The 23,562-nt window shown below is 39.0% G+C and overlaps 1 protein-coding gene across 1 annotated transcript; it reads left to right on the top strand.

Moving 5' to 3' along the window:
- Positions 1 to 21: 21 nt before the first annotated feature.
- Mex3c (mex-3 RNA binding family member C) lies at positions 22 to 21,840 on the top strand (the record flags this gene model as incomplete). Its single annotated transcript, XM_028776742.1, has 2 exons — positions 22 to 595; positions 18,840 to 21,840. Coding segments are annotated over 2 exons (1,800 nt in total), but the record flags the coding sequence as incomplete, so codon positions are not given.
- Between the last annotated feature and the right edge of the window lie 1,722 nt (positions 21,841 to 23,562).

The raw sequence follows: 23,562 nt of genomic DNA, 5'->3' as shown, positions 1-23,562 counted from the left end.
CGCGCCCCCGCCCCCCGCCGTTGGCCGCGCCGGGCCGGGGCCGCGGAGCCGCCGCTCGGGGCCGCGGCGGCGGCGGCTCAGTGCCAGGCCCGGCGGGCGGCCGGGCTGGCTCCAGAGGAGCCCGCTCCGCCCGGCCGCCTCGCGACCTCCGAGACGGCAGAGCTGGAGCTGGAGGTGGATGAAGAGGAGGGGGAGGAAGCGGAGCTGGACGGAGAACTGCTGGAGGAGGAGGAGCTGGAGGAGGCTGAGGAGGAGGACCGGCCGTCGCTGCTGCTGCTGTCGCCGCCCGCGGCCACCGCCTCCCAGACCCAGCCGATCCCGGGCGGGCCCCTGGGGTCGGTGCTGCTACCGGCCGCGGGCTTCGATGCCCGGGAGGCGGCGGCCGCGGCGGCGGGGGTGCTGTACGGAGGGGACGATGCCCAGGGCATGATGGCGGCGATGCTGTCCCACGCCTACGGCCCCGGCGGCGGCGGGGCCGCCGCTGCCGCCCTGAACGGAGAGCAAGCGGCCCTGCTGAGAAGGAAGAGCGTCAACACCACCGAGTGCGTCCCGGTGCCCAGTTCCGAGCATGTCGCTGAGATTGTCGGACGCCAGGGTGAGTGCGCCGAGGTGTCTCTGGGCACGGCCCTGGGTGTGGGTGGGAGACGAAAAAGACGAGCATGCAGCGGAAGAGTGAACCCGGAGAGTCCCCCAAGTCCACCAACAAGGGGTCTGGGAAGAACCGAGGGTCGCCGAGAAGGGGATGGGTCACCTTGCGAAAACCCACGCCAATCCCCTTCTTCAGCCGGGCAAGAAGTGTTAAGTTTCTTGGGTCACCCAGTCTGGTAGTCTTGACTGTAATCCGTGTATTCGTGGAACACCAGACTGGCGCGGCCCCAGAAACCTCAGAAAGGTGGTAAGGTCAGGTCAGAAGTTGTGGGTTACGGTATTGTTTCCGAAAGCTTCGAGATTGGAAGTTTGTGTAGCCGAGTGGCCTGTAAAAGCAGTCAGCTGCCTTAGAACTGCTTGTGCAGATGAGAACTGGACCGACATGGAGGCATGTGTAAAGCTTGTTCGAGAGGGAAGAGATGTTCAAGTGGCTATATCACCTCCTCCCTCCGATATTCAGAAACTTGGGTTTAGAAGAGCACCCCAACTCTGTTGCTTAGGTACTCAGTGTTCACATTTCTCTTCTCAAAAAGCGATAGTGTCAGACTTTTAGAACACTTTAGCTTGTACCGTGAAGGGAAAACTGGGCATTTAGGTAGTTAAGGAACTTTATGCATTCGTGCAAATAAATTTTCTTCACTTGGTAGCACACCCGTTCTGCAGACAGACTCCTCCCACATTGTTCAGACAAAGGACCTATGTCTCAGATTCCAGGAGTAGGTTTGTGAAGGTGGGGGAAGGGGCTACACAGAGTGCCTTGGTATTCGACATTTTTAGGAAAGGTTCTGTATGCTTCGGTATAATTTTTGCCCCTTTTTACTACCTGCTGCTCCTGTAATACAACATGGTTGATACATGCCTCTTGTTGAGGTCAAATAGAGATGATGGCACTGGAATGATCTCATTTTCCCAAGTGGTATAAAGTACACATAAATAAGAGATTGGTAACTTCACATGTAAAGAGGTGGCTCTCTTTGCTAGGATTTTGATAAGAAAAGCCTATATGGTACCTGGACAGAAAAAAAAAATAGCTTGTTTCAAACTGTAATCAGTTTTACATGTCTTGCTTTCCAGTAGGAGCTGATCAGGATAATAGTTCATGAGGAAACTCTTTTATGTTCATGAAATAAAAATGCATTTTATTTATAGACCCATAATGAGATGGCTTCTCATTTAATATCATTGGAAGAGCGCTTGATTTTGCTGGATAATGAGTTTATGAAAAGTAAGTAAGCTGAAAATTTGAGGTTAATTTATACAGAATTTCTGCTCTTTATTAAAAATAACTGTTTAATAGAATGACACAAGTAATTAACTACATGAAGGCAAACAGTCCTATACACAGAACATAGAGAATGCAACTTAGCAAACAAAGATGCAAGTATTGAACAACATGAGGAAAGTGGAAGAGACCTGCTAGATGGTGATTGGAAAATTACCCCAATTTCATTACTGATTAGAAACTGGTAAACTGGGGGGATGGAAATGGCCTGGGAAGTGATTGTTGGGGCTGTGGAATGTAGAGATTTGAATGGCATACTGGGAAAAACACAACTGAATTCAGTGTTCATATCATGTGCTTGTCTGCCGAAGCAAAGGAAAAGAACATTTGCTTGCTAGTTTTACCCCATGACAAGGTACTATATCTTGGTAGATTTAGTTTAACATGAACTTTTGTCCTTTGCATTCTGAAACACCTTAACTGTAAAGTGGTGGTATTTATATAAACGGAAATGGCAAGTTTCTGTTTTGTGCTATTACATGATAATTGTCTTAGTTTTTCTTCTTGGGCTGTGCTTATTGGTTAGTAAAGAAATATGAATATATGTATGTCTTAGAACATGGAGACAGATTGCTGACTGTCTTGTACTTACTATTTCCTAGAGTTGTCGGTACTGTTAGAAGTATGTCATCTTCCTCTATCTTATCTTAAGAGCAAAAAGTCTTGCCCTTTTCCTGTTTTGAGCCATTCAACTAGTGGATCATTGACCCCTCTGCCATCCCACACCCCAGCAGCATGGTAATAAAACCTGTATTTGCTCACTCCTATAGAGAACTAAATGGCTTGTGATAGTCACATCCTTTTACTGTGCAGAAACTGCTTGTTGGGAGTACTTGTCCTAAGTGAGTTTTTTTTTTAAATGAGTTGGAGATTAGGAGCTGGGTAGATCATTTTGAGTTTTTTGTTTTGTTGTGGAGGAGCTAAATGTCCATCCTTAAGAATTAACCATTCCTGCCATCTCATTCATTACCTGAAGTCATAATTTTCTCTTTGACATCTCTTAATTAGTTTTGGAAATAGTTATGTCACAGATGGAGACATTCATGACTTCAGCTCTGAAGTAAAGAATATAGGATAAATGGAAATCTGAGTCATACATGCTGTTTAGCAAACTGCTGGCAGCACTTGGAGATAGCCTCTGGTTCCCTTTGTCTTTCAAAAAAGGAGAAAGAAACATTGCTCTTATTTTGGTTTTGTCAGTGAGACAGGTTTTCATCATGTAGCCTCGCTGCTGGGCTCACAAACATGTACCTCTATACCTAACCCCAGACAACCCCTCCCCGCTTTTAAAAAGTTTTATGTGTATGAGTGTTTGCCTTCATGTATGTTTGTGTGCCTGGTGCCCAAAGAGGTCAGAAGAGGAGGGGTAGGGTCCCTTGGCACTGGAGTTAAAAATGATTATATGCCACCATATGGTGCTGGAAAACAAACCCAGATTCTCTGCAAGAGTCATAAGTGAGTTTTACTAAATGTTTGAACTATCTTTCCAACCCTTCCCAGATTCTCTGCAAGAGTCATAAGTGAGTTTTACTAAATGTTTGAACTATCTTTCCAACCCTAAGACCTTGTTTCCTTTTTAATTCTGTATCTGTATGTGTATGTGAGTACAGGTGCCTACAGAGATTAGAGTCAGATAACCCTGAATTTGGAGTTGAAAGCACAAGCCGCCTGATGTGGATGCTGGGAACTGAACTCAGGTTCTCTTAACCTCAGCCATCTCTTCATCCTTCCTCTCCATGGACCAGTTTTAATAGTGTGAAGACTGGCAGAGCATTTGACCTCCTCCTGTTTTATTCCCAGGAGCATATGGCCTTCTGTACATGTTAAGTGTTTTATTTATTAAGAAACTAACTGTTGTAATAAATTTTACTAATCATATTTAATAAGAAGATAAATTAGGAATTAGAGATATATTAAAAATAAAAGAAATTTTAAAATATAGACATTAAAGTAAGTCTAAGGCTGAGAAGATGGCTCAATAGGTAAAATGCCTGCTTACAAGCATGACGTTCTGAACTGAAATCCCTAGCATCCTCATAAAAAGCTAGATCTGGTGCCATATAGCTATATTCCTAGCTTTGTGAGACCCACATAGGAGGATCCTGGAGACTAGCTAACCAACTAGTCTAGCCGTTGGCTCTAGGTTCAGCAAGAGACCTTGTCTCAAAAAACAGGGTGAAGAACCATAAAGGAAAACATACAACATCAACCTCCAGCCTCCACATGCACATGCACAAGTGTGCGCACACTAAAAATATTGTAAGAGCTCATTTTATAAATATGAAATATCTCCATTTTTTAAGTGTAGTGCCTATAAGACATTAATAGTAGTTGACAGGTTTGACTGAAGAAAATCAGGTTTTATTATAATTTGCACAGTTGTTACTGTCCAGTAAGTCTAAAAAGAGAATTACATTAGAACTCTGAATCTATTCTTTACTATACTATCAATGAATATTGAATGCTATAAATTGAGTTTCGGATAAATGTTCATTTTCAGCTACTGTTGGTATGATTTTAATTGATAGTATACATTTTTTAACCTTACAGGTCTACAAAAGTGGCTTTTTTAAATTGTATACTCTGCCCCCCAAAGTTGTACCCCCTTAATACAGTTTACATACATCACTGTATAAACAATCTATACTAAGAAAAATGTATGTCATATAAACATTTTAACAAATAAGATAAAATGAAAATGTTTTTTTGTTTTTATCTGTGTGCTGATACCCTTATACTCTAGATGTCACTGGGCTGTAGCCCATTTAGAAAACTTCCTCATTGATTGCACTGTCTTGGTAACTACTCATCTCCAGTGAAGTGTGCATTGGAGGGTGTAGGGGACCTTCCCGTTTTGTCAGTAGCATTTGATTAGGAGAAACAGAATGCTTGCTGGTCTTGCTGTGCATAGATTCCCCATTGACTAAGAAAGAAATTTCAGAATAACCCTAAAATCACAGTGTCTTCCTTTTTCTCCCCTGGGGAAAGGGGTTGTTTTTGACTCCGTTGCTAAAATACTACTGGATATTTTACCAGTGCCATGTAACTGTTAGACATTTTGCAGATCTTGGAATCTGAGGTTCTAAAAGATAGTTTACATACTTAGTAGATCTAGGTTTAGGCCAGTTTAAACTGATATTTTCACTATTAGTAATTTAAACTCAAAATGAAAATTTTGTGGAAAAAAAAAAACGAAATATGTTTGCAGTTTCTAGGGATATAGGCCAGTGGTAGAGCATTTACCTACCATGCATGAGATGAGAAAGAATATCTATTATAGTAGGATTCTATTTTAGGAAACACCAAATAGGTACATAGATCATGGTTAGAACTGCCATTGTGTTTGTTTGTTTGTTTGTTTGTTTGTTTTGGAAACTTTAAACATGTTTTTCTTTGTGATAGTGATAGCTTCTCGCTATGTAGCTCTAGGCTAGCTTCCTGCCTCAGCTTTTAATTTATGATACCACTAGTTACTATATAAAGATTTGCAAAATTCAGTGTGGTAATTAAGCCTTTAAGCTACTTGTTTTTAATCCAGGCTTGCTTCCAGTCAAAACTTTAGATCTCTGTCCCAGCCTTATGAATGCTAGGATTACAGACATATTATCATACCCAGACAGTAAGTTTCTAATACTAGAATTACCAAGCCCAACTAAGTTAAATATATGCATAGCATAATGCTATTTAAATAGTTGTCTGTGACCTATTTTGAGAATTTTTGTTACTCTTCAGTAGCTATAGACTCTTTAATGCAAGTTTTTTTAATTAAGTATTCAGAATGTGTGGTTATTGCCTTTCTACTAAGCAGAAGACTACAAATCACTGCATGTAAGGAAAGCTGTATTTGACCACACATAGTAGCATGAAATAATAAGACTTAGCTTTAAAATAATAAAGAGAATTTATGAGCCAGGCAGTGGTGGCACACATCTTTAATCCCAGCACTGGGGAGGCAGATGCAGTCGGATTTCTGAGTTCGAGGCCAGCCTGGTCTACAGCATGAGTTCCAGGACAGCCAGGACTACACAGAGAAACCCTATCTCAAAAAAAAAAAAAAAAACTTGTTTAAAGAGAATTTATTACTGAAACTTGCAGATGCAGTTGAAGTTAGACATGAAGGATTTTGTCATTAACAGTGTTAGTGTTCCCTCTGTATACCACACTTCACCTTTGCCTTCTCTAACTTAATGTTAGTTTCATCATTGTTGCCTATGACTTGGGATAAATCCTTTACACCTCCATTTTTTTTCTGTTTGGAGAAAACCTGTTCCAGATTCTGTTTTGACCAGCCCCAAACCTACTTTGTACTGTGAGTAAAATTTGAGATGACATTAGTGTAAACTCACTGTGCAATTTAAAGTATACAATGGCAAATTCTGTAAGTAGTAAGGTAAATTTTTGAACTTTTTAGATCAGAGTACTCTATATTGCCCAGGCTGGCCAAAAACTACTGGGCCTATGTACTGTTATTGCCTCTAAAGTAGCATAGGCTACAAGCACCTGCCATCTATGCCCTACTCATACAGTTTTTGTAGTTAATATGTTTCTTTTATATTCTGTACAAGTTCTAGATGAAATCTAAAATTGTCATTTTAGTGTTTTACCTAAAATATACCAGATTTTTCAAGTTTATAGTACGTACTTCTAGCAAAAGGTTAAGCTAGTCTTGAAGAGAATTGTTTACAGATAGCTGATTCCACCTAAAATTTGTATTGTTTTGTTTCTGAGTGGTGCTAGAGTTCTAACCCAGAGCCCGATGTATGCTAGACAAGATTCTCTACCACTGAACTACATCCCTAGCCTGGTAATTCTGAAAATTCTATTAACATTTTCTAAAGGGTATAAACATAAGATCTTATGGAAAGGGTATAAACATAAGATAGTATGGAAAACTATCTTACTATTTGAACCTCTTCTCTAACTTAAGAGGGAAGTTTAGAATCAATAGTTGAGGAGCGGGAAGATGGTCCACAAGGACCAGGGTTTATATCCTACATTGGGCTGCTCACAAATGCCTGTATTCCAGCTACAGGACATCCTACGCCCTCTTCTGGCCTACTTGAGCACCACCTGTACACATAAATGTGTGCAAACACACAAATAATAAAAATACATCAAAAAATTACTTGTCTATAGCTATGAGCAGTTATTTGGGGAGGGTTTGTCATCATTCTTTTTTAACTTTAGACAAGTCTAACTTGTAAATGTATAAGACTAGAATATTTCATGGGGCTCATAATCTAAACTTTATCCAGAAAGAACCCCTAAAGTCATATAGAACTAAACTGGATTTCAGATTACCAGTTAGACTGACTCCACATTTGTCCCAACTTTGAGTTCATAACACTTTTAACATCTTTTACAATCTAAATGTTTCTCTTTACAAGTTAGGAGTTTAATGCATGTGTGCACATGTATGCAGGTGTGCATGTTTGTAAAACCCAGAGAAGGATCTTAAATGTCTTCCCCCCTCAACTCTTCCTTTTATTTTTATGAGACAGGATCTCCTACTGAACCTGCAGCTCCCCATTTTGATTAGACTGGCTGACTTAGGAGGAAGCTGAGATCCACCTGTCTCCATGTCACAACAGAATATAGACACAGGACTGCCATACTTGGCTTCCTTTGTGGATGAAGGGATTTCATGCAGTACAGGTGTGCGTCCATGCACTCGCACACACACACAGTGAGCATAAAGATACTCTTTTTAGACTTAGCTAATGTTCATCAAACTTTAAAGATATAATGCTGAAATTGAGTTCTTATAATGTTAAAGGAGCTTTTGAATATTGTAAGACAAAAAGGACTTTTTTAGATCAAATAATTTGGCTCCTTTTGTTAACTGTACTTACTGTATTATGAAGCATGTGAAATAGTGTTGTTTTTAGAGGAAAAGAATAAAGAGCAGCGGTAAGAGTGTGAAGCTATGATAGTCTGGGTCTAAGATCTAATACAGCAGCTAAAATGCCCTCAATTAAGTCCTTTCCTGCCTTTCCCAAAGGACCTGCTATAGAGAGTAAGTGAAAATGTGTGTAGGAGAGAGGTTTTAGAAAACTGGAGTGCTTTACAATTCCTTACTGTGTCAAAGTTACTTCCGGTCTCCCTGGTACTAGATGAGTTTCCTCATGAAATGTTGGTAAGAAATAGTGGAGGGATGAGGATTGCTTCTAAAAGCTGATGACGTGTGTTAGGATTAGCTTCGAGAGGGAAGGATGATAGGGATGAGCCTGGGGCCTTCAACATGACAACATATGCTTTACCACTTTGCTGTGTAATCCAATCAAGTAAGCTTTTTTTGTAACAACTACATGAAGGAAACTATTTTTAATACTAGTTCCTCTCATATGACAAAGAGGTAAATAGAGGCTTCAAGACCTGTCTTTATGTTCACTAACTGATTGATTCATGATAGTTTATCCACATAGTCTTCCATTTTCAATTCTCACTAAATCTTCCTTGAGGAAAAACTAGATAAACACATGTGAAGTGTGGTCAGCATCTGATTGTTCCAGTGGGCTTTTTTTTTTTTTTTATGTACATTGGTGTTTTGACTGCATTTATGTCTGTATAAGTGTATCGGATCCCCTGGAAAAGGAGTTACAAACAGTTGTGAGCTGCCATGTGAGTTCTGGTTTTCTGGAAGAGCAGCCAGCTCTTAACCACGGAGCCATCTCTCCAGCCACTGTTCCAGTTGTATTTATTTGAACTAGATTGTAAATTATTTCCATGTGGTAGCTATGACACTGAGTTAATCTATTGTTTGTGTATATGGTTGTGTTTCATACTGATGTACTTCCCTGTGAAAGCCACAGGTCAGCCTTGGGTGTTGTTTCTCAGGAGCAACTAGTTTGGTTTCGGGTTGAAAATAAGAGATTTTCGGGTTGAAAATAAGAGATGGGGGGAGGGGAGAGGAAGGGTGAAAATGAGTGTGTTTGAGTGAGTGTGTGTGTGTGCACGCGCACTTGCTTGCGCACACGAAGGCTAGAAAAGCATCAAATCCTCTGGAATTGGAATTACAGTTGGGTTTAAAATGACTAATATAAGTGCTAGAAACCAAACTAGGCTCCTGGGGCAGCTGCAAGTACTCTCTTAACCATTGTGCTAGCTCTCCAGTCCCCTACCTTTTTTTTTTTTTTAACGATTTATTTATTTACTTTATGTGAGTACATTGTTGCTATCTTCAGACACACCAGAAGAGGTTATCAGATCCCATTACAGGAGGCTGTGAGCCATTATATGGTTGCTGGGAATTGAACTCAGGACCTCTGGAAGAGCAGTCAGTGCTCTTAACCACTGAACCATCTCTCCAGTCCCCCAACTTGTTTATTGATGCAATCTGTCATTGGCCTGGAGCTGCTCAAACTAGACTGACTGGACAGCACCCCAGGGATCCATCTGCTCTGAGATTACAAGTACACACCAACACATCTGGGTTTTTATGTAGGTTTTGAGGATTGAACTCAGTTCCTCTTGTTTGCATTACAAGCACTTTACCATTAGCTATCTTCCATCCCTGTTTGATAAACTTAAAGCCATACACAAAATTTCTGTTTTTCAAAGTTTCATTGTGTTAATTGGGAGAAGAGAGAGAGATGTATGCTAGGAAAGTATCCCAAGTTTTTTAAGAATGGAACAGGTACTGTGCACATGTTTATGAGAGAGATTGAAAATAGTTTTTGCCACTTAATGCTAGGAGGGAAATGAATTTACTTCAAGACCAGTGAATTCTATTTTTTTTTTCTTGAAGATAATGTGTGCTATTCAAGTTTAAACCTCTTCTTCCCGTTTTTATTTAAAGAATGTTTGCATAATTTCCCAGTATTTGCAGAGAACAACCAGAAGTTAAAATGGGCATGGTTTTGAGGTTTGTCTTTAAGGGGTTAAGTTTTCTTAACTCACTGTATACATATGTACACTACACTAATTTATTAAATAATTGGAAAGTACAGTGAGTGTAATTTCTGAAAAGCAAACTTGTTTGAAAAAGGATCAAGAACACCAAATGCCCTAGATAGAAGAATGCAAGTGGTTCTGAGAGACCTTGTCTTGAATTACTATCATTTTCTTCTTTTTCCGCTGATAATTGTGTTGGCATTTCATTTCAGATAAGGAATCCTTAACTAATCATCTTCTCCCAAATCGTTTGTACCTGCAAGATTAAGTCCCTTATCTGACATTGTCGATGTCTCTCTCCCCATTCTTGTCACCTGAAGATATCAAAATGCTGAACTAGCTTTAATATCCCCAGGGTACCAGTTTCCTGCTTTTGCACTTCCTCTCTACTTTACAAAACTTCTTTCAAGCCTCTTCAAAATACCTTTGAAGTTGGCCTGTACTTATATGTTGAGGTCCATGTTAGGTTTTTGTCTTTAGCCACTCAGTACCTTATCTTTTAAGATCTCTCAGTGAACCTGAGCTCACTGATTCATCTAGATTAGCTTGCTAGGTAGCCTCAGGGATCCTAACTGAGCTCATGTGAGTGTAGCAAGCTCTTCACCATCCATCTCCTGGCCCTTGAAGCCTTCTTTCATGTATTTTAAAGCGATAAAACTCATCTCCTTTCCTGTGCCTCCACTGCTTTGTAATTCTGTTCCTTAAGTAACTGTTGTTCCTTAAAGTAACTGTTAATTGCATCTCTTGGACATGAACTTCTTGAAATCAGAAATGACTATGTTTCTTATTCTACTGGAAGTAAGCCCTGTACTTTGGAGGGTCGGGGAGGGGGAATGACATTTGAATAGAAAAACTCAATCATTAAGCTGAACTAAAGTTCAGGATTAGTAAAATGCTCTTGGAGCCCAAGTGATTTAGATAGAAACACCTTGACTGACACAGCCCTTCAGACAGATCCAGAAGGGACAGATCTCCCACTAAACTACTCAACCTTTATATAGAGCCGCATTAGTAAGAGTTCTTACAAATACTTAGATTATAGTATTTTTTTTCCTATTTGATCAATAACACTATCCTTTTTCAATGTTTTTATAAATCTCCAAACCTCTTCCTAGCCAAAAGCCATTTGATTACTATTTCTAAATTGGGTTTAAAATTCCAATGAATGGATACATCTTTAAAAAGGTGGGGGCTTGGAAGAAAGGAAGGGGTGATATAATTAGCAGAATAACCCCACTCATCCAAAATATTTTTAACCCAACCCACCATCACCACAAAAGAAACAACTGAAGTGTTTGCTTCACTAGGCATGTTGCAGGTATGCTTAAGGGGCTTACCTATGTGAAGGATATTTAGGATTATCTGGTAAGCCCACTGTATCCCTAAAAGCAGAAAACTTCCCAGCTAGGTGTGAGCTCAGGCTAAGGGAGAGAGATGAGAAGCCTTACTGCTGGCTCTGAAGATAGAGAAGAGTTAAGCCAAGGAATGTAGACGGTTCTAGAACTATAAACACATGAATTCTGCCACCAACCTAAATCTGCAAGGAAACATAACCTCCTTAGACCTTCCAGAAAACAAAAGTCTTACTACTGTTTTTATTTTAACCTCGTTGTGAGAGTTCTGTAGATAGATAGATAGATAGATAGATAGATAGATAGATAGATAGATAGATAGATCGATATTGTAAATTTATATGTCACTGAAAACATTTATGGTAATTAGTGGTAGCATTGGAAGTCTATATAGCAGAGCTAGGTTGCTCAGTGGTAAGAACTCCTGCTGCATAAACATAAGGACCTGAGTAGACCCCAACACTCATAAAAGATGGGCTTGGCCACCACCCTAACTCTTGGTTCAGTGAGTCCTAGTCTTAAGGGAAGAAGATCAAAAATGATAAAGCAGGACATGTGATGTACACACACACATACATGCAGAGGAGAGGGGGGGAACTAAAGCAAGTCATAAAGAATCTGAGCTGTAATTGAACTGAAAACAAACCTTATTAATGCAGGATTATATGTTTAAAGCTACCGCTTAGTTCTGATTGAAAGCCTTTCACAATGTCTTGTAAGATACTAGATTAGAATATAGTACAGTCATATTTTTATCTGCTCTCACAGAGCAGAGATTATAGAGCCCTTAAAAGACTTAAGAACTTTATTGGGCTTTGCGGCTACATAATCATTACCATTACTTTAGTTGCTTAAAACAATGCAAATTTATTATCTCAGTTTCTGTAGTTCAGAAATCTGGGTGTGGTGTCTCTTCATTCTCTGCTTCAGAACTAACTGGGCTTAAGTCAGGGTGTTTAGCAAGAGGTATAGTATCCTCATGTGGGTTACATATCCTCTCCTCCCTAAGGTTGCTGGCAGAATTTAGTTGGAAAATGGAGGTCTCTATCTTCCAGGTCTCAGTTCCAGAATACAGTCATAGGCAATTCACAACATGGATAGTTTGCTTTCTTCCAGATGATTTCTAACTTGTCTAAAACAAGAAGGAAAAACTTTTCAAAGAACTCAAGATTAGGTCAGAACCTCCCTGGTAATCTGAATAATCTCACCATTTAAAAGTGAGCTGAGCCAGGTTTGGTAGTGCATGCCTTTAATCCCAGCATTCTGAAAGCACAGGTTCTAGGCCAGCCTGGTCTACATAGTGAGTTCCAGGACAGTCAGAGCTATATAGAGAGCCTCTGTCTCAGAAAAACAACAAAATTAAACTGTGATTCAAGGCATAATTACATTTCTAAAATCTCTTTCCAGGAGTACCTAAATTTGTGTTTGATTAACTCCAGGCAGGAATGTTCTCCTAACTGGCCTGGAACTTGCTGTATAGTCCAGGCTGGCCTCAAACTCACAAAGCCACCTGTCTCTGTTTCTAAAATGTTGAGATTAAAGGTATGACCTCCTACACATAGCCAAAGGCCAGAAATCTTGAGGCAGAGGATTGTCTTAGAATTCTGTATTTAGGCAAAGCATGTGACACACACCTATCCAAGCACCGCAGAGGCTGAAAGTTTGAGGCTAGTCTGGCCTGAATACTGGAATGCTCCATCAGAAACAAACAAAAATTTCACTTACCGTGCTGCCTACAAATGTATTAACTGTACCTTCTTTAAGTGAAGGATATGCAACTCAAAGTAGTTTCATTTTTATTACCTATAGATTATCAGTTGTCACATAAACAGTGGTTCAATTCTTTATCAGACACTACTTTTTCTCTCTTTTTCTTTCTGGGCAGGTGTCTGAAGGTCACATCAAGTATTGGGGTATGTCTCAGGAACCATCCACCTTATTTTTTTGAGACCTTTGGGCCAGTGCGTCTTGACAACCCAACAAACCCCAGCCATCCTCCTGTCTCTCTGCCTCTCCAGACACTAGAATTAAACATGCATGCCACCATGCTTGACTTTTTACTGGGGATCTAACTCAGGTCCTCATGCTATATAACAAGTGCCTTACTGACTGAGCTATCTTCCCAGCTCCTTATAATGCCTTTTTTCTTCTTTTTTTTTTTAAACTGGAAAATATATAGATGGGCCATTTGATGTTTTCTGCCACCATCTAAATGAACAGAAGCAAACAGTCTTTGTACAATCTTGCTCTAGATATTTACCCTATCTTTCAGATAATTAGAAAAAAATTAAATTCTCCTTCATAGATATAGACTCTGTCCTCTAAAAGTTGGATTATATGACTATAGAGCAGCCTTCTGCAAATGGGATTTTTAGCCCAACTCCTCTTGGTGACTCTCCCCCTTCCACTTTACACCAGTTCTTTGTTGAAAATACGTCATCTCATACTTATTAAACTAGAAGATGATCTTCAAAACAACCAAATCTAATGATGGTAACCTATGACAAAAAGAATATTTTATATTGCAGCCCATCATACAAATTCCACTGAAACATTGGAAATACACAAGAATCAGGGGTTTGTTGATTAGTTTTTAAATGATACAACACAACAAAGTTTACTTCGGCTCATGGTTTGAAAACTGAGTATTTCCTCTTCCTTCCAACTCCAGTCCCAACAAGAGAGCCACCCTTTCTTTAGAAGAGGTCTCTTAACCTTGAGAATCGATATAGAATGTCTTGCATATACCAAGGAGGGAGAGGACTAGTTGGAGGGTTTTAGCCTAAAACAGCCCTTAAAACAATGATAGAAAGGGAAAATGGGTTCACATGCCAACTCAGTAACCTGTATGCTGTATTTCAGGGAATTTACTTCAAATTAAGTTGAAATTACAGCTCTGAAATTTGTTAGTACTGTAGTTTTTGGGCCATAAACTGATCCAGGTTTCTGCATTGTAACTACCTTCAATAAAACTTTGATACATGTTGGCTTTATCTATAACTATATGAAAACAAATAGTAGTTTGTATATTTGAGAGTTGCAAAACTGAGGTTTGACTTTGAGATTATAAAGTCATTTATCCTGCTGCTGTAATTTAAAAATAATTAGCAGTGCTAACCAAAGTCTTACTTAAGCAAAAATATTAAAATAATCATAAAGTCTAATCATATTTATTTGATTTGAGTACACAATGAAAAGTAAGTCCCTGTCCCTCCAAATCAACTAGTTTTACAAATACATTATATTCCATTCTACAGCTGTCTTAGCCTCATGCTTACCCAACAATAAGTAATATAATACAGAGACTATCTTGCACTTATATCAATATTACTTGAAGATCACCTCTTCTAATGGGATTATAAGTGCAGAAGATAATTTTGAGATACAAACTGCCCACCAGCTACATATGTGCTCATCATCACACACATCATGTGGTCTTAAAATGTTGACATTGACAGCTGTAGGTAGGAAAAGTAGCTTAGTTTCTGAAGAAATAAGGACTTCCATCTTCAAAGTAATGCTCTGCTATAAGCTGTTTCTTTTACCTGTTTGTCTCTTGGGGTTTAGTGTTTATAGTGGGGAAATATGGAGGTGTAAGAAAAATTAGCTTATGAGATAAGCTATAAGCATATACATTTTTTTTAGCTACTTTTGATGTACTTTCCCATGAAGCAATTATTTTTAAATACACCACAATTTATCAGTGCCCTGCTGCTTTTGTTTAGTGTCACCCTGGAGTTAAAGTATCAGAATTTCAAACAGAAATTCAATCTTAAATACTCCTTAAACTCTTTCTTCACCTCTCTTCCTACAAAGAAATAATAAAACAAATTTGTTACTTCCCTTAAGTTAATGTCACCTTTGAAAACTACCTATTCAAGTAGTCCCCACCTTCACAATATGATTCTAGGAATCATGTTGTTCACAACTCAGCATAAAGAAGCCATGTTGTGATAAGTGAGGTTTCTTAGTCTATATTTAACTGCCAAAAAATTTGGAAGAGAGAAGTGCTTGCCTCTGAGGTGTGTTTGTTTGTCTTTGTTCATTTGGGGTGGGGGGGTCATTGACTTTAAAGGCTTCGTTTTTTTTAATATCTTTTAAAAAAACAAAAAACTCCTTCCCCTACTCTGAAAAACCAGAATACATTCCCCTTTGTGGTAAGATGCCTGGGCCTTTCTATCTGAGAAATGATTCAAAGCTAATGTATCCTGTCTTTCCACTGATCATACATTAAATGTTGTTTAATAACACCCATAGGGTCAAATAAGTGTTGTATGTACCTGTAAGCTAGAACTGACAGTTACTTAAATTACTGTTTCAGTGGGGGTTTGATTGGTTGGTTTGGTTGGGATGGGGGTCATAGTATGGTGTTTGATACAGTGTGTGGTATGATGCTAGGGTTTGAGCCCACGGCTTTCTGTATGCTGGGAAAGCATTCTATGGCTAAGCTATACTCCCAGCCCTCCATAGTAGTTACTTAAAAAGGTCTCTTAATCTGTTGGTGGATACTAGTAAACATGGAAAGGAGACAAACCTAAACTCTTAATAATACTTTGCCCTTAATTGCCCATGTTTTTCTGCTGGATGAACCATGGCTGCCTGTTTTTAGGAATGAGCTGGGGGGTTGTTTTTTTTTTTAGTTTATGTGTGTGTTATATATTCATGTGTACAGGAGCCTTATTTAGGTACCATCTCTCCTATTAGCATTGGGTTTACAAGTACACCTGTTGTGGCTTTTCACATGGCACTAGGGATTTGAACTTGGTCTTCATGCTTGTGCATCAAAGGTCTCTTAACCACAAAGTCATGTCTGCAGCCCAAGAATGAGATTTTAGGAGGCTGCCTTCTTACAAAGCTGTAGCCCAGAGTGTAGACTCATATAACTAAATAATACTCTGAGTATAAAATATAACCAGTTAGTATTTTACCTTTCAGATTTACTTCGGTATCTGTGTCATTACAAGCCATCCAATGAATGTGATCTCAGTTCTTAGCTGCCCCCTATGCCCTGCAGCACCTACCATGGGGAAGATTTGACTGTGTAGAGAGACAAAAGATTTGCTGTGATCATATAGTTCATTTTATTGCAAAGTAAAAACAAATCAAACTCATCTTTTACTCAAAAGTAACCAATACCCATTTTATTTTAATGTAGTCGATTGTACTGTAGCACTTAGAAAAGTTTTCATGTTTCACAATAGTGTAAACTTTACTTGTGATTTCTTGATAGAACACCTTCCTCCTGATAGCCTTACTGCACTAAATGCTTCTCTTAAGATTCTGGTTGAGGCGGGGCAGTGGTGATGCATGCCTTTGGTCCCAGCACTTGGGAGGCAGAGGCAGGCAGATTTCTGAGTTCGAGGCCAGACTGGTCAACAGAGTGAGTTCCAGGGCTATACAGAGAAACCCTGTCTCGAAGGGAAAAATAAATAAAAGATTCTGGTTGGGGCTTACAGTTAGGAGTGAGGGTTGTTTTACCTAACAGTATAGTTCTTAAGTTCTTGTTCTTTTAAACTATGTAACCAGCATTAAGATTTCTGAAAGTATAAAATGTAGGGGAAAAAAATAAGGAAATGCTTTTTGAGGAAGAATTGCTTCATCTTGATGCTTGAATACATTTTGTTTTCAGAGAACCTGACTCTGGGTTTTCATGGTAATATACCTAAGACCCAAAGAGAAAAGGCTGTTTCTTTGTAACTTCTACGGTTTGTTGGAAGGAGGAGTAGGATCTCGATCAGTTTGTGGTTATGATTCAAAAAGTTTCATGGTAGGTTAAGTTGCTTTAAATATGCTGTGATATTTAAATTTTAATATGTAACTATGCAGGAGGCCCTTGTCTTCATTCCCTAACACTATACACACTACACAACCCAGGAAAACAGAAACAAATTAAAATTAAATTTTAGTCTTTTCGCTACGGATGCATTTATGGGACCAGAGGATGGAAGTCTTGAAAGCTAAGGATTAAAGGGGGCTTTGTGGTCCAAAATAACATAACAAAGCCCCAATGTTATAATACTGAAAATTAGCAACCTTCCTTTCCATAAATGTGACATGGCAATTCTGTAATACATGAGGACAGACATATAACCATAGGAGAGAAGGAGCATCATTGAGGACAAGGCACCTAAACCAAACCTAGACAGTCATTAGGAGTTGAGCAAAACAGAGCTGGGGTTAGAGAGGGAAGAGTTTAGTCATGGAAACAAGGAGCATGAGTATGCCATTGGTTGAAGTATATGACAGAGTTTAAAGGAGTGGAGGAATAGCTATAGAGTAAAAGTAGAAAGTCGAGAGCCAGCTGAAATACCCTATGCAAAGAAGTGACCATATAACCATGCTATATTGAGAAAGCATCATCTTACTAAAGAGAATAACAAGAAATAACTGCTGTGAGGAAAGGCTGGACACATTTGGAGTTGTATATGTATAGCAGGCATGTGGGCTCAAGACTGTATATCTAAAAAGCCTTAGTTTAGCTTAACCATTAGTGATTTGTTGGATAAGAAAGGAAGAGAGGCCTTAAGAAAAAGGCTATCATCTTCGATAGCACTTCCTTTATGTTTTTGAGGAAATAATTGTATGATGTAGGCATGAGAATAAATTTATTCTGGGAATCTGCTTGTTGCTTTCTTTGAAAACTCTTAACTCCAGAGATTTAAGCCATAGTTTTGTGTTTGACAGTTTGGAGACCTATTTAAAGTTAGAAATTAGGAAAAATTAAATGTGTCTCCCATGCTTTATTTTAATGTAGGTACAGTTAGAGGTTAGGACCAAGGCTTCTAGTTTGGGTTTAGAGCTGGTGTTCCTTAGCCATTTCCCATGAGTCTTCAATATTTGTTTTGTTTTGTTTTGATTTAATCGATCAAGAACTTTACAATAGCCAGGCAGTGGTGGCACACGCCTTAGTCCCAGCACTTGGGAGGCAGAGGCAGGCAGATTTCTGAGTTCAAGGCCAGCCAGGTCTACAGAGTGAGTTCCAGGACAGCCGGGGCTATACAGAGAAACCCTGTCTCGAAAAACAAACAAACAACTTTACAATAGGCAAAAATTATTTTACATTACTTTTTTTACTCCTATATTTTTGTGGTTGTCTCCCCGGAATTTAACTAGGCACTGAAGAAAAATAGCCGCTAGCCATGAACATTATTGTCAGTAAAATTTTACAAAGGAGTCATGTTAAAGCAATAAAATAAATCAAGTGAAATTTGTAGAGTGTGAGAACATTCCTGGACTATGAAAAGACCATAGATTTCTACATCACATGACCGTATCTCTGGCTTTGCCACTGATGTGTTAGTATTTTTCTTGCCACTAATTTATCTTTGCAAAGTAAAAATTTGTTAGTATTATAAAACTCAACCCTACTGATTTATATTTTACCTATTTTGTACATCTTTTCAATGTATGACTGAGAGAGAACTAGACTTGAGTTGTGACTTCCAAGGAGAGGTTCCCACTCTTCCAAAAGAGTGAATGCCAGACAAGCACACCTCCATCTCTTGCAGTATTACATGGAATTGGGAGAATGTCATCATTTAATATTAAGATTATGATAAAGAAACTATTAACAACTGTACACTAAAGAGCATTTATAGAACTTAGTTTGCCTTTCCAAATATTTTTAAAGTAGATACTGATTCTGAAATGTTTTCTTTTAACAGGTTGTAAAATTAAAGCACTGAGAGCCAAGACAAACACGTATATCAAGACACCTGTTCGTGGTGAAGAACCCATTTTTGTTGTCACTGGACGGAAAGAAGATGTTGCCATGGCCAAAAGAGAGATCCTCTCGGCTGCAGAGCACTTCTCTATGATTCGTGCATCCCGAAACAAAAATGGCCCTGCACTGGGAGGGTTATCGTGTAGTCCTAATCTGCCTGGTCAAACCACAGTCCAAGTCAGGGTCCCCTATCGTGTGGTAGGGCTGGTGGTTGGACCAAAAGGAGCAACGATTAAGAGAATTCAGCAACAGACCCACACATACATAGTTACTCCGAGCAGAGATAAGGAGCCAGTCTTTGAAGTCACAGGGATGCCCGAAAATGTTGATCGAGCACGAGAAGAAATAGAAATGCATATCGCCATGCGTACAGGGAACTACATAGAGCTCAATGAAGAAAACGATTTCCATTATAACGGTACCGATGTGAGCTTTGAAGGTGGCACCCTTGGCTCTGCATGGCTCTCTTCCAATCCAGTTCCTCCAAGCCGAGCAAGAATGATGTCCAACTATCGAAATGATAGTTCTAGTTCTCTCGGAAGTGGTTCCACTGATTCCTATTTTGGAAGCAATAGGCTAGCTGACTTTAGTCCAACAAGCCCATTTAGCACAGGGAACTTTTGGTTTGGAGATACACTACCATCTGTAGGCTCAGAAGATCTTGCAGTAGATTCTCCTGCCTTTGACTCTCTACCAACATCTGCTCAAACTATCTGGACTCCATTTGAACCAGTTAACCCACTCTCTGGCTTTGGGAGTGATCCTTCTGGTAACATGAAGACTCAGCGTAGAGGAAGTCAGCCATCAACTCCTCGTCTGTCTCCTACATTTCCTGAGAGCATAGAACACCCACTTGCTCGAAGGGTTAGGAGCGACCCACCTAGTACAGGCAACCATGTTGGCCTTCCAATATACATCCCTGCTTTTTCTAATGGTACCAATAGTTATTCCTCTTCCAATGGTGGTTCCACCTCTAGCTCACCTCCAGAATCAAGAAGAAAGCACGACTGTGTGATTTGCTTTGAGAATGAAGTTATTGCTGCCCTAGTTCCATGTGGCCACAACCTCTTCTGCATGGAATGTGCCAACAAGATATGTGAAAAGAGAACACCATCATGTCCAGTTTGCCAGACAGCTGTTACTCAGGCAATCCAAATTCACTCTTAACTATATATATATACATAAATACTATATCTCTATATGGACTCGTAAAGGCATGGGTATAATGGTACCCCAGTAAACTTCCTAATGAATTCTTATGACTGTTATCAGGCTTTATTGGGATTAGGCTAAAGTTGTTAGTACACTTATAAAAGGCTGCTATGGTAACACTAAACCTAAGTGGTCTCTTGTCTATTAGTTTGGTTTGAATTATTAATACTATCTTGTAGACTCAGAGACATAGCTTGTATAGGAATTGTTAAAGCTGAAGTTGTACTTGGCTGTGTAACCTATGAGCAAAATGTATCCATCTGAGATTATAGTCAGTGGGTCCCAAAGCCTAGCTGCATTAAGAGTTTATGGAGGGTGCCTGGCATCACAGATGACTGACACTTCCAGTGCTGCCTTCTTCACACTGCCAGTTTTGACAAAAACAGGTTTGTTTTTTATTTTACAACAACTTCTGCCTAATTCTGCAGGATTGCAAGTAACTTTTTAAAGCATTGTGATTACTTATTAGTAATAACAGGGCTGATGGCAGTTTACTAGATCACTGGTTATAATTTGGGACAAAAACTGCTACATTGACTTTCATCTCGCCCAGAGTGCTCAAGGCTGGTATGTTCAGTGGATCAGGAATACAATTGTCTTTGATTGTGAATTCCTACCCATTGCCTGTCTCAGTGAATGTGGAAATGGCCGCCTGGGTTTTCCCATTTCAGGATGGGCATTGGGAAGCACCTATATTGGCTGAAAATTGAGAATGCGAACATTCCATTCATTTGTCTGATCAAGCTATTAATATTTAGACTGTAGCTCAAAATGTGAAACATTTTTTGTTCAATCCATATTTGTCTTGCACATTATAAATATATTTTTATTTTTAGTAATGTAGGGGGTGGGGAGGGAGATAATGATGCCCTTGGCATGATTCAGGAAAGCAGCTGTGACAACCTCCAATCAGTTTACTTCATTTCAAACCTATTTCCAATCACAAGGAAAGATTTCTTTAAGACACACTTGTACATTTCACCTGTGGATGTTTCAGCGTCATCCTCAGTATGTCCCCAAATTTGCTGGTATTGAAAGGACAAAACATTATACTGGTGGGTTTTTCTACTAATTATTTTTTGAAGCGTTATTTTCCCAACACAAAAGAGCTTTTTTTCTCAGTATAACAAAAATTGAAATCTTAATGTGTATTCAATAGTAAATAGACAAAATTTTATTTTTTATTTACACTTGAAGAGTTACATTTCGTATAAAGTTTACAAATAACGGTTTTTATTTTGATTTTTTTCAGTATAAAAAAGTTGCCTTGATGGCATATTATGATGTAATGCTAATTGCTTGTAGGATAGTTGATTGTCAGTATTGAATCCTAATCTCTAGCTGCCGTCTTGTAGATATGGACGAATGTCACCAAGCATGTGTTTCGTATTTTGTTGCATCGTACACTGCAACTAATAAGCCAAGGAATCGACATATATTAGGTGCGTGTACTGTTTCTAAAAACCACAAACTAAGAACGATAAATTATCAATATAGTTTAGTATTTGCTAATTTTACTACACTCTTTTGTTATGTATATGTAGGGAAGTCATAGGGATTATAAATTCAATTTGAGTAAAGTTTAAAACCATATATTTTATGATAAAGGGCCTTTAACTTAAGATGGCCAAAGCACTGATATTATATATTTGCTGTAAAGAGAATTATAAGAGTTTTATTTTTCTGATATTAAAAGTTACTTAATAAAGACTTGTTTCCATTAACTTGAATGTATTCTCCTTGGTGTTTTTCCATATAACTGTTAGCGTTTCATCTTAGACAAAGGGAACTACTTAAGAAGGAAATTTTCTTAACAAATTTTCCTACTTTCTAATTTATGCTCTTGGTTTTAGTGAGGGGGGAAGGGGAGGAGAGTAGACTGAGTGTATGTGTGTGCATACATGGATGCTCTTGTTGTTAAATGTGTCGTTTCTAGTCTACATAACCCTCTGCTCTTTACTTTTTGAGACAGTTTCTCTTACTAAACCTGAGCTCATTGATTCTGGTAGATTGGCTCTCCAGAGAGCTCCAGGGATTCACCTGAGTAGGGCTACTCACTCCACCCCCAGAACTGGCACTGCAGGTACGCACTGCTGCACTTGGCTTTCACATAGGGTCTGCTTTCTTGCACAACAGGCCCTTCACCAATGGCCATCTTCCCAGCCTGAAAGTACAGGTTTTAATCTTTTCACTAAGACTACCTTCTGAAAGACCAGGGTTTGACAAAAATATTACACCATTTGCAAAATTAATTTGATATTGATTGGTGTAGATTGTTGCCATTTGGTTAAAAAGATAAGGGCATCTTTAAGATTGTTATAAGAGAAGCTCCAGGAACTCTTCTTCACGTTACCAGGAATTACTACCCCATTCTGGATAATCTGCAGTTTAAACATCATGAGTTCAAACTCATGAGCAGGAGGTTGCAAATCATGTTGCCTCCAAAGTTAGTTGAATTCTCAAGTTAGGCACTTCAAAATTCAAGATTTCATCAACAGAACCCCTATGCAAAGTATGTAGCAAAAGTGGGAAAGACTGGAACAATTGGATTTAGAAAATAAACACAGACATGAAAAACATACTAGGAGCTAAGTTACTCTGGTGGGTTTTCCTCTAGAGCTGGACACTGTTCTTTATGTAACCTGCCTTTCTCTCCCTTAAATTTCTTTTTTTTCTCATTCAGAAACCTTACAAACATTAAGGGGTTAAGAGTAGTAAGTTCTATCTTTTCCATGTCAATATATCTCTACAATTTAATGGCTGCTGTGATGTTATGACTACTGCATACTTCAGCCATTTACTGTTGGCTGGTCATTAAGTCACTAGGTAATGGGGCATTGAAAAGATACAGGACATTGGAAATCTAATAAGATCACATTTGAATATCTCTTAGGAACTTTCTATTTAAGCTAGCCATGTGGAATTATCAAAAGTTAGAAAGTATTGAATTTTCCTGCCATTGAGATTTCTACCTTTCTATTCACTCGTGTTCCTCAGTTTTAAGGGATACCGTTCCTATAGTGCCAGAGCACTTCAGTAGAGGAAAGTGGTCAGAGACTTAAAATATCAAAATTCTTTGGTCAAAAGTGGTCATTTAGCAAAAGAAAATATCTAAAGTGCTATTTTTAAATCCCTAGGCCCCAATGACTTTGGATCTCCATGATGTCTCCTGGGGCTGTTTGTAACCTAAGGAGACAAGAATTACAGAATTACTTTTCCAGCTGCCTTTAGATGCCCTTAAAATTACAAATCTTTGATATTTGTCAAGTTCCTTAAACAATAGAGCTAAGAATGCAGCTAGGAGGTAAAGCACAGGCCTGGGATGTATAAGGACCTAGGTTCAGTTCCCAACATTCTCTAAAATTTTATATATTTATAAAATATATTTCCATACCTCCCTAGCCCTAACATACTTTTTCACCTTCAAATCCATAATACATATGTCTACTGAG

Source organism: Grammomys surdaster, unplaced genomic scaffold, assembly GCF_004785775.1.
Source record: "Grammomys surdaster isolate TR1022 unplaced genomic scaffold, NIH_TR_1.0 272, whole genome shotgun sequence".
NCBI classification, from domain to species: domain Eukaryota; kingdom Metazoa; phylum Chordata; class Mammalia; order Rodentia; family Muridae; genus Grammomys; species Grammomys surdaster.
This window is presented reverse-complemented; position numbering and strand designations above follow the sequence as displayed.